Source organism: Tetrao urogallus (genome assembly GCF_951394365.1).
Source record: "Tetrao urogallus genome assembly, chromosome: 1".
In the NCBI taxonomy this organism is placed as follows: domain Eukaryota; kingdom Metazoa; phylum Chordata; class Aves; order Galliformes; family Phasianidae; genus Tetrao; species Tetrao urogallus.
This window is the reverse complement of record NC_136813.1, coordinates 70,211,044-70,223,533: the sequence shown is the minus strand read 5'-3', so window position 1 is coordinate 70,223,533 and position 12,490 is coordinate 70,211,044. Positions and strand designations below refer to the sequence as shown.

The following is a 12,490-nucleotide window of genomic DNA, read 5'->3' as shown; positions in this document are numbered from 1 at the left end:
TCGAAAACAAGATCTGAAATAATCCTCCTTTTTCACTTGCTCTGTGTAAATAGGCTGACAACTGCAAATAAATGTCAATGCAGACCTAACACTTTAATGCAACTATGGGCAAGATTTGAAGTAACTGCAGGAGAAAAAAACAAATAATCCTTCTAAATTAATGGGATCATAGATGTTATCATAGATTGGCTTGGGTTGGAAGGGATTCCAAGGATCACCAAGTTCCAACTCCGCTGCCACAAGCATGGCCACCAACCACCAGACACCTAATACTAGACCAGAGGCTGCCCAGGGCCTCATCCAACCTGGTCTTGAACACCTCCAGGGATGGAGCATTCACAGCCTCTCTGGGCAGCCTGTTCCAGCACCTCACGGCTCTCTTATTTTCAACCCTGTTCAATCAAACATGCAAAATGTTGTGCAACATTGGAAGGTTCCCTTTCACGTAACAGACCTTCACAGTCATACACACTTCTCATTTTTTTCTGTAAGATGTGTTCTTTTTTTTTAATCAGTTTTAATATACACCTGCAAGCAGTGTCAAGCAGGAAGGACACTGTGGCTGACGCACTGTGGGCACTCAGGAACCTCAGCTCTGGAATGGTTTCTGCTCATGGCCACTACACATGGAGTTCAAATGGAGCTGTGCTGGCTAGAGATGTGAAGTGGTGTGATATATAACTGCAAAACTGCAGCACTGTATTACAGCTTCTTTCACTGGGTATGGCCAACAATCAGGAAAAGCACTACACAAACATGTAACACATCGCTGGTTTTACTAAGCAAAGACATCTTGATCTAAAGATACTTTCCTCCCCCCCCAGTATCCAATTTTCTTAATATCCCTATACTGCTGTGATACTGTAATTATGTAAGCTATAATGATCAGGACATCAGATGATCAGAACAAAAACATGGGCTATGGAATAAACTTGAAAAGGTTTATTTGCATAACTTCCAATTTCTGTGTTTGCTCAGTGTCTGAGATCCAGCACTGCACAGCACCTTTCAGGCCAAACAAAAATGAAAATAGCCAAGTTTTTAAACTGTTCTCTCAACAGACCTAGAAGGAAATACCAAAGAAGCAGGGTTTTGCAGAAGGCAAAGAAACAAGATGCTCACTGTATTTTTTTCCTTCATCAGAACTTAGAAAATTCTGCACAAAGTATTGCTTTTCTTATGTGACATTTATGTGACTACTATTACACAACAGGGGTAAATGAGACAGAAAGAAGTTTCAAAGGGATTGCTTGATCAAATAAAACATTCAAAATTATTATTTATGTATGTGTAAGTAATGTAGATATCTGGTCACAGAACTTTAAGCTTGTGCACATAAACACACATAAAAATGGCCATCATACAGCTTACTGCATTCTCCTGTAAATATAACCATGGCAAAACAAATAACTTCTGTAGCTGTAAAAGTATTTTTTCCTCTCCATCGTGGAATTTGGATTTTGGGAAGCTGAGCATCAAATACTGCTAGCCTGTATTCACTGTTCTATGAAAAGAAGTGCACAGTGGGATGTGGGTTAATAGAACGTTCTGTACAATACAGAAGTGTAAGCTTAGCAACTCATTTGTTTATCTTTAAACTTAAAGGTATTTACCTTTAACCTAGCAGCTTAATCTTTTGCAAGATTATAGCTTTGATAATTATTTAAAAAATGTTTTTGGTGCAGCTTAATAAAGCTAGTTGTCTTATAATGCTGACCCTGATTCTCTTAAAATCTACTTAGTGTTTTCAAAGAGAATAAATGATTACTTGCTGAGTGAGAAACTGCGTAACAGAGTTCTTATTCAAAAAATGGACTTGTCTCCTCAGCAGTCATTCATCCTCCAACTACGAAGTATTATTTCATATTCAGAATCAGTCTCGCTGCTTGTGAAATCATACAGTAACTTCCTCCCTAATCTAAAAGAAATACAGAAGGCAGGAGAGAAATAAAAAAATGGTGGCAATTCAGTGAAAATCTCCATACCTTTTTGAAAGCACAGTTTTCTTTACTACAGTCATATCTTGTAGGGAAAGGTTATATACATTACGTTATATTACAAGCAATGTATAGAAACAGACAGTTTCTCATTAGATAGGAATGTTAATTCTTTTATTTAAACCCAAACTGGTTTTGTTAGTTTTCTCAAGCACTTCTATCCAAAATCTACTGTAACACATTTTTCACTCCTGCAACAACACCGCGGCTTTTGTGTATCTCAAGTAATTCAAGAAAGGTCACAAACACTGGCTCTATAACCAACTTCCAGTTGATTGGATTTGTATCATAAGCTTAAATAGAGCTGCATGCCCACAAATCAGATCCGTGCTAAACCAAGACAATTAAAAATGGATTTTGTATTGCTTCAAAGCCTGCTATCGTATCACTGAAAAGGTGAAAGATTCCTGCAGTCAGCCTTCACATTTGTTCCTGAATAATAAATACTGTCAGAATCTCATTCATACTGCATTTAGATATATGAATATATTCAACCAATTTATAACTGCCTATAAATTCACAAGTAGTACCTAAAATAATAGCAAAATACTGTTAAATACTGCATTACTACAATTCTTACTCCAGAGGATTTAAATATATTTTAGGACTATAACCTTTTTACTGTACATAGAATTAACTTCATTTTCAAATAAGAAAATAACGGCACAAAAACTTCAAGGCCAGATTCAACTACCAATTTTCAGGCATCTCCTTAAAAATTGCATTCTTTTCTTTAATCATTTATACCTGACCAGCATCCAACTGTACTAGCAAAAAAGTACCCATGAAAATAGGAGCTAAGCAAATACACTGGAAAGCTGCTGAGTTTTGCCTACAAACTACAGCTACTGCACATCACAGGCAGAATATACGTGGTCCAGAGTCAGTGGCAATACACCACAGATAATTACTGGAACAGCACTAAAATGTGTATTTTATCTTTGGGTGGCAGGATGTCATTTCAAGGATATACTTTTCCCTCCACAAACAAAAGGTCTCCATCCTCACCACTAGCGCATTGCTATATACGCAGCTTCATAAGCATTCCAGTGACTATAGTGTTCAACAGTACCTTTATGTAAGGTACTTCAAGAGACCTTTGAAGTTTTTCAGCTTTGAGAAGGAGGCTGGGCTAGCTGAACCTGAGCCAGAAATTACCCTTGCAATAAAGAAAGCTGACAGCATCCTGAGCAGTGCTATGAAGAGTGTTGCCAGCAGGTTGACGGAGGTGATCCCTGTCCTCTCCTCAGCACTGGTGTGACGCACATGGACTGCTGGCTCCATTTCTGGAGAAACACTGGAAAAAGTCCAGCAAAATGCCACAAAGATTACCAGTGGAGTTGAGCATGCCATGTATGAGGGAAGGATGAGGCAGCTGGGACTGTTCAGCCTACAGCAGGTAAGCTCAGGGGCTTCTTATCCATGTGCATAACTGCCTGAGGGGTACAAAGATGATGGAGATTTCAGTGGTACCCAGTGAAAGGACAAGAGGAAAAGGGCACAAATCGAAACACACATGAAATGCCATTAATCCCTACCCCTCCCCTGCTTTTTTTTTTTTTTTTTTTTTTTTTTCAAATGTCAAGGCAACCAAATAATGGAACAGGCTGCTCAAGGATGTTACAGACTCTCCACAGAATCACCAAGGTTGGAAAAGACCTACAAGATCATCCAGTCCAACCGTCCACCAATCACCAATAGTTTCCACTAATCCATATCCCTCAACACAATGTCTAAATGACTTTTAAACACCCCCAGGGTCACTGACTCCTCCACCTTCCTGGGCAGCCCATTTCAGCACCTGACCACTCTTTCAGAAAAGCAGTATTTCCTGAAGTCCATTCCATCCTTGCAGTTACTCAAAATCCAACTCACGCTGACCATGGTATGAGCAGGGCAGTTGGACTAGATGACCTCCAAAGGTCCTCCCCAACCTTAACTATTCTCATACTGTGAAGTGCTGGACACTGTGGAGCCTGAGCTCTCCTTTGAACTAACCAGTGGAGAGAAGAGAGGAGAGAAATAAGGAAAAATCATTATTCACAGACACTATATTCACACCATATTTTTTTATTAAAACATTAGCCAAGTGCCTTTATTGACCAAGTGCCTCTTTCTTCTGAATTATTCTTCTAAGAATATATTTTAATAATTTAAGCAAAACCTATGCACTATATATTTCTCTTCTACCCAGCAGCAGCCTTCTATGCAAAGAAAGCAGTTAGTTTTGAAGCAAATTTAGCTGACCTATATAGGCCAATATTTTATGCTATGCTTAAGCTGAATCATTTTCATACGCTTTTCACATCTGTGACTCAGGAACTCTGTGCTATAACAATTATTTAAAATATACCTCACACAGAAAAAATACGGACTTCAGAGAAAAAAATCATACGCATGTACAGTAAAAATTGCTGCATAAAGCACAAATTTGAAAGAACAGAACATTCCATTTCTGTTCTGAGAATGCACTTTTTGCAAACTGTGATATTTTGTTTACAATTTGTATGAAATTTCTTTGTTTAAGGACAGAATGAGTATAGAAAGATGTATTTTCTTTCAGATTTTGTTGGTTCCTTTTCAAGGTATTGTAAATGGCATTGGAAAAAAATATAAGGTAGCACTATTCCAACTATTAGTACGTGACTGGACAAGGTCATAATGCTGAAATCCCAGAAGCTTCAGAATATCCACGTCACTTATAATTCCAGAAGACAGAATGAGAGTAAGTTGCATTGGATGTGGCTAACAGGAAAGGCCTTTGCTTGCACGCTTTTAACTCTAAAAGAAATTTGTGCTGTGATTCACAGAAACACATCATGTTCTCTGTGCCCTTTGAGCCTATGCTGAAAACCTAGGAGAAAATCTTATCTTCTAGAAAAATCTGTCAAACATCAACCAATCAATCAACATCAATGCAATGCTGTCATCCTGAATCTACAGGGGAAAACAACTATATTACTAGCTTAATTCATATAGCTGGGAAGAAAACAAATTACAATGCTGAAGTATAATGATAAATTGGCCCAAGTCAGCTGCTAAAAATTTACTGACATGTTTTTAGTGCAAGTATCCAGAAAGCATTTTTATTATCTTGCACATGGTACTGATTGTACATCGAGGAAAAGTTTATCAAGTGTATGTCATAAAACATGGAAAAATTCAAATTCAACAGTGAAAGTATGAGTAAAAATGGGAACTTATGCGATCTTAACTCTAACAAGGCATTGCCAGACATCCACCACAATAAATGTCCTGTAGGAGAGCAGTAGAAACCTCAGACAGATGGAGAGCTGATACGATTTGATGGTGCAAGATACATGTAAGTGGTACAAAAAGAACACAGTTCAAACAACCAATCAATCCATCAAAATACTAAATTTGAAAAGCTTTAATAATGAATTGGCAGATTGGACTGGGTAGGGAAGGTAATTAATTGTAGCATTTGAATCTATGATAGGATTTGTCACTCACAACAGATGGCAGCATAGTTTGGATTAAAAGGTACATCATGATTCAATGTGTCTTGGTTTAGCCACTTCCCTCTCTTCAGTCCTCTCTGAGGTTGTTACTGCATATTGGTTACTGCCCTTCATTCTGAAAGACAGATAACTTCCTGCTTCTGTTTCGGGCAGACAAAGCAGAATGAGAAATCTCTGTATTCTAAATTCGGTATGGTTTTGTAGAATCGCAGTCCTTCATTCTGAAAACAATCCACAGGACTGTATCAGTGGTAAGGATGGCTGCTGGCAAAAGTATGCTTCTCAGGAGTTTGAAGAGGTGCAAACCTGAACCTACATAATTTGGATGGCAGAACAGTGCCTTTGGTATAGCTTGTTTTGCTTTTGCCAACACACCTGTTTTGTTGGTATAAATATATCCACCATAGGAACATTCTGTGTGCTTTTACTTCCATGCTGGTAGAATGCTTACAGTGCAGACATCACCTAAGCTTGACTTCAGTAACTGAGGCCAACATTTTCACCTGGAGGTGGTCTCTGAATCAAGACACCTTCAAATAAATAGAATTCAATTATTACAAGTTCGACTTCTGGAAGTACTTGGCACTTTGCAGAATTTGGCCGCTTCAAATTGTGCTCCATAGAAGTGCACATTAAGAAAGAACTAAGCCGAACATTGCAGGATCTGTTTTTTGGATAAGAACTAACAATCTGAAACAGAAACTATCCACTTGACTTCTTTGTAGCTCAAGAAGAGGTGCATTCATTTACCTGCCACACAAGTGAAAACACTCTGCCATGTCAGTGATAGATGCTATCAATAAAGAGACCTTAAATGAAAAATACACCTGAGGTACTGCTTCTTTTCCTTGGCATAGACAAGACCTGAAAGAGACACTTCTGTGAAAAGGCATTTATTTATTTATTTTAATACAGCTGTGCAATTGCAGCCTTAACTGGTCCAAGTCCTATCTTGTACTGAAGGGATGTGACTCCACTGTCAGCAGAGCAACCATCTTCTCCAGCTCTGCTTCTCCAGCAGCAGGGGACTCGAAGTATAGAGTCTCTCTGGCTGTGTTTTTCTCTTTTAAACCCCATGATCAGTCAACTGTAACTCCTACAGTGTCAGCTGCAAATGCACTCAAGGATCATTTTATATTTCCTTCCAGGTCACTAATAAAGCTATTGAGTAGTGTCATGCCAAGAACAGATTCCTGTGAATTTGCACTAGAAGCAACCTTTGATAAATATTCCCCATCTCCAATCACTTTTCAAGATGTTTCTGTTAGTCAGTTTTCAATCCACTTGATAACCTTGGATTACATTGGTTTTACACATTGTTATTTTGTTTTATTTATAAACACAGTGTGTCAACAAAAATACGAAAGTGCTATAAAGCAGTCTAAGCATATTATTGTCAGTGCAATTACCTTTGTCATTGCATTTTGTGATCTTGGAAAAACTAGTACCTACTTTGTTTGTTAAGATCTGTTATTCACACAGACTTGCTGGCTGGTATTATGTATGCTGTCATCTCTTTTATTTTTTTGTTGGAGGTGTTTAGTTTCAGCCTTCCAATGATTTTACTTGACCTACAGTTACCTGGATCATCTTGTTTAACCTTTAAAAATTCTGGCACAACATTTGTTCTTTCCAGTTCACTGGAACTCCTCTTAGTACGCCAAGATTTGTTAAAGAGCAACAATAACGGCTTAGACAGTTCAACGCTCTTAATACTCTGTTGTGCAAGTTTTGTAGTCTGACAGAGAATTAAAAAGGAAAATTACCGAGTTTCACTTCTAACTACAATTTGAGATGTGATGAATTTCTATCAGAATGACCTGAAAGCATTTTCATAATGAAGTATGAAAGCACCCATCCATATTCTTGCAATGATAACGTTTCAAATAATCTCAAGTGCTTCTGTGCCTTCTAGCTGCAAAATACTTGAAATATTATGGGTATAGTTTGCTTTTTACACTGTTTTTCTGCCATATATGTATTTCTTTTTGTCATTTCTCTCTTTTCCCACTGTCTGTCCATATCTTGTGAGAAAGCCTAAAAATTTTACAGGATGAGATTAAAGAACAGATAACAAAAAAAGGAAAACGGAACATTTTTATGGTCCTGTAAGCTACTTTTATGGCTATGCTTAATAGAATTTTTTGAGGCTTGAAATTCAGCTAATGTAAACATAATCTAATAACCTTGTTTTTGGCAAACTGCTTTAACTACAGGGATTTGAACTTAAATTGTATTTAAATACTACCCCTATAAATTCTTATTACTTCTGAAAATTATTGATTCAAAATATCCTTCATCTGCTGCTCCGAAAGTAATGCCTTTTATTTTGATACATTGGCCCACAACATTGGACGTTGGTGGTATGGCAGTAGAGGTTGAACCTTCTTGCCAATATGTATTATAAAATGTAATACATTTTGTTGTTGCACAACAGACGGCAGCAGAGGAGCAGCCTGACAAAATGGTGTCTGACAGAAGTGCACATGAAGCTGAGGTGTGTCCATGCAGAAAGAATGGCACCTGTTGCCAATCATTCACACTCGCTGAACATTTATGGAGACTGAACAGTGGATGTCAGCATGGTGAGGTGGTGGGCAGTGATGTTAAAGACAAGCCACAATACAGACAGTCATGCAAATTTGTGGATTATGACCAGGGAACTGTATAAGGACTTGAATATCGGCCTCAATATACTGGAGACAATGGCAATGTGGCAATGTTCGAGTATTGCAAAGTTTGTATCAGGTAGCAGCCATGAATGCTCACACAGGAACAGAAAGAACACCGTATACAAGTTTCTCAGGACTTACTGAACCAACACGAGGCTGAGGGTGACAGTTTCCCGGATTCTATCATTACTGGTAACTAAACGTGGTATCACCACTACAAACCAGAGTCAAAAGAGCAGTCTGTGAAGTGGCAACATGTGAATTCCCCATTAAAGAAAAAGTTCAAGATACAGCCCTCAGCAGGTAGAGTGATGTGCACTGTCTTCTGAGATAGGAATGGGGTGATTCTTCTGAATTTCCTGGAGCTCAATCAAGTCTAGCTGCTATATCATGATACTGACCAAACAGAAGGCTTGAACTTCCAGAGTCAGGCCAGGGAAGACGACAACCTTCTCCTGCAATACCATTTTGAGGACTGCAAAGCACCAGTGTTGGCTGGACTTCCACACCTACTTCCACACCTACCCTATAGTCCGGATTTGGCACTTACGATTTTCATCTGTTTGGTCCAATGAAAGATGGACTGCGTGGGCAACATTTTCCTAGGAACCACAATACCATAGCAGCTGTGAAACAGTTGGTCACCTTCACTGGTGTAGGTTTTTATAAGCATGGTACGCAGGTTCTTGTTCACTGCTGTCCAAAATGCATAGCTAATAGCTATACTGAAAAATAATGTTTCGTATCTGAGAATTTGCTCTATCAAATAGTGTTATTGTGCTCTTTTTAGCTGTTCTAGCTTCCATGGAGATACACGGGAGGCATTAATTTCAGAGTGACCTACATATTTCACCAGGTGGAAAGACAAGATGCTGCAGAATAATTCCTCTTTTGTTACTCTTCTGAAAATAAAGATATAAAAGTCTGCACTGAAAAACCGCAAGAGTGTGAAAGATTTAAAATGAGTGCAAGAAGATCTGCCAATACATCAGTGGATTGATCATTGCTTATAGCTCTTATTTGCTAAACAGAATTACCTGCAAACAGTAAGGCATATCTATTAAAGCTATACCTAGCATCTAGACTTCAATATGCTCAATTTGAAGCATATTTGAATATTTCTTCATGCACTTAACCTTCATTTCTATTCTTTTATATTTCAATATGCTCAATTTGAAGCATATTTGAATATTTCTTCACGTACTTAACCTTAATTTTTATTATTTTATATGGATAAAAAACAATAAAAACAATGCAAATACAATGTTTCTGTGACATTTTTATGAATGTCTGAATTTATGAATGTTTAAATTCATATTACATATTGGGCTACAGCTTGATACACCCTCATTAGATAAAGAGGAGGGGAAGGGGAGGCAGCGGCTGCACCCGACTCCTCACGTACCCCCAGCCACAAGCAACGGGGAAGTAGGTCTGGGTTTGGACTATGTCTGCGTGTCTTTAGTTTGAATGAGTTAAGAAAGAAAAAGCATTCGTCCCTATACATAAGAAATAAAGAGCAGTAAAAATTGCAATTAAACTGAAGATTTGTATGTAAAATTCTCCCTAAAATGGCAAAAGTTACTGTTCACTTGTGGGAAGGTGTCACCTAAAACAACTTTTCCTGACATTTGGCTGACATCACCACTCTTGAATGACTTTTTAAAGCCTTTTTCTCAATCATTACACAGTACTAACCCATCTACCGACTCATCAAAAGGAAAAGTTACTGTATTAATGTGCTGGTATGTAAAATCTCCTATAATACAAATATAACAATGTAGAACAATTTTAGGATTCTTTAGGCTCTGCCTATGTCTGTCTGTGTGACACTTCAATGCTTAAATGCATTTTCCAGTGAAGTACCACTAGGTTATTTTTAAAAATAAACAACTTCTGGGTGAAATTTCAGTTTTGCTAGTCCCTATCGTTCCTTCATCTAAATGCATGCTACAGCTTTTTTTTTATAAGCTGTGGTGTTAGAGAGAAGAACACAATGTAAGAAAACAGCTGCCAACACAGGCCAACTCTGTTATCTCAAACCAATCTTCTAAAGACCAAATTCTGAAAAAGTATTATTAATCATTTTTTCAATCTCACGGGAAATCCCTTGTGTAGGAAGTTGGGTTACCAGGTTTGAAATACCTTTGGAAAGAGAAAAACAAGTCAAAACACCTTGTCTAATGAACTAGTTTTAATGACCAAGAGAAGCAGGCTGAGTCAGTATCCTTTTCTTGCTGAGATTTTGGCCATTTATCGAAGACATGTCCAAAGTCTGGTGGGCTTATTCCAAAGTTGGCTTTATGTCTTCTGATACGAGGAAATGCAGTTTTTGTATTTTTCTCACAAGTGTTGGTTTTTCCTAGCACTTGAAACAACAACATTTCAGTTCAGTATTCAGACAACATTTCAGTCAATTCTATAACTGATCCAGAGCACATGGCCAATCCTACATTAATGGGGTTTATGTCTACATTCTTTGTTAGTGTTTTTCACCTCCCCTATCATCTCCACTTTAAAAGAGTATTCCTATTTCTGAATAGAATTGTGACTCCTTCCAAAGAGTGGACACAAGACTATGAAAACAAAATAGACATTAAATATTAAAGTTTCATTTCATTTTTTTCTTCCTGAGGAATGATTCACCTTTCCTTCCAAAAGGCTTTCTTAAAAGTCATTTCTTTTTCCCTTCCCTACAATGAAGACAGAGTACCATGGGCACTTTGCAGTACCACAAGGAAATGGTGCTAAGACAGAGCCATGCTCACAAGGAAAAGAGATGTCATCTGCAAAGCTTACTTTACATATATAATTACTGTAATGAAATTCTAAGTCATTAGATATTTGCGCCCAGTTTTCCATTTATAAGATCAACATTCCACCAATGTAAAACTGATTTATACAGTCCCTGTTTATTTAATAAGCATCTGACAGAACAATTTCAAATGGCTAAGAAAAATGATACAAAATCAATGTGCTTTGTGCTGCTGCTGCCAAAAATGATGTTGGCTCTGATGATACTACTCTACAGAAACATTTGTTAACACAATGTTATTTATTTCCTTGTTTTGCCTAACTTAAACATTTAATTTGTACTTGTGTATGTCTGCATTTTTTTTATGCTTTGGACCATGGTTCCAAAGAAATACAGGTTTGTGCAAGAAATATTTAGTTCAACTGAAACACTTAACACAGCATTCCTAAAACAGCACCACATACAAAGAAAATTTTCCCATTTCATCTATGACTTGGAGTTGTGATGAAATACAGGAAACTTACCTGATTCCTGGAGATAGCGATACACCAAGAAATTCACTTCGTCACTGGTTATGCTCATCTTAGCCCAACCTCAATATGATGAGGTTTATGAGAAGTGTGATCCACGCTCTGTTCAACAGGAAAGAAAATAACAGGTTTTGTTTTATTTTGATTGATTATTAAAGTTGTTATCAAAACAGATGTGAGATTTGTTAAGGTATTTAAAGATCTCATCATTAGAGCTGTTATATCCCCATGGGAGGCACACATTAAATACTGCGAATCAAGTACTCAAGATGTACGATGCTTTTTATTACAATTAAAGAGCAGTCCTTAATATATACAAGAATCCAAGGGAGCATTTTAAATCTTGAAAGCCTTTGCAAATGTTAACTCTGTTACATCAGTGGCTTTATTACTGGTTCTCTGGGCACTCTTTGTTACTGTAAGGGTATTGCCTTTTCAGGATTGCTAGCAATTACTCACATAAACCAAATCATAACTCCTTCCAGCCCCAAATTTGTCATCTAGGTTTCTGTCCAGTAGTTCACCCACTTAATAGAGAAGTTCTTTCCTTACGAAAACTAAGTTACGCAGAGGACATAAATAAAGTTCCCATAAAACAGAACCAACCTAAATTTAAGATGAAATTACAAATTTTATTACAGGGGTGTGCATGTGAGAGAGAGGCAAGGAGGAAGAATGCAATATATACCTTGTGCCAACAAGGAATACAAATATCCTGGCATTATAAAAAGTTATAATGTTACATTGTCTCTGCTGATTACTAGTGAGCAATAATTAAACTTCAGTTATTCACTTAAGCAATCCTAACCTTTAGGATGACAGTTTTACACTACTACTTTGGGCATGCGCTGCGATAATAAATATATTTGTTTTGAACATTTTCCATTAAATCTGGATTCATTTCTGCTTGGAAATCTGCTTTAAGAAGTTTGGTTTCCAAAGCTGTAAGTGCCTCTCAGACATAACCTTTGCAGCTTTGTCAGGCACATCAGCCCTATACTGAGTGATGTAAAGATCTGGACATAGAAATGCACGCAACACACTTGGCTGCAAA

General features: G+C 37.5%; 1 protein-coding gene across 1 annotated transcript in view; it reads right to left on the bottom strand.

The window, feature by feature from the left end:
* Nucleotides 1-11,488, bottom strand: part of TBL1X (transducin beta like 1 X-linked) — a gene marked incomplete at both ends in the record, with an annotated part of 52,540 nt that extends 41,052 nt beyond the window's left edge. Inside the window, one exon of the mRNA XM_079547137.1 lies at nt 11,431-11,488. Within this exon, the coding sequence (XP_079403263.1) occupies nt 11,431-11,488 (58 nt within the window). The remainder of the gene's footprint in view (nt 1-11,430) is intronic.
* Between the last annotated feature and the right edge of the window lie 1,002 nt (nt 11,489-12,490).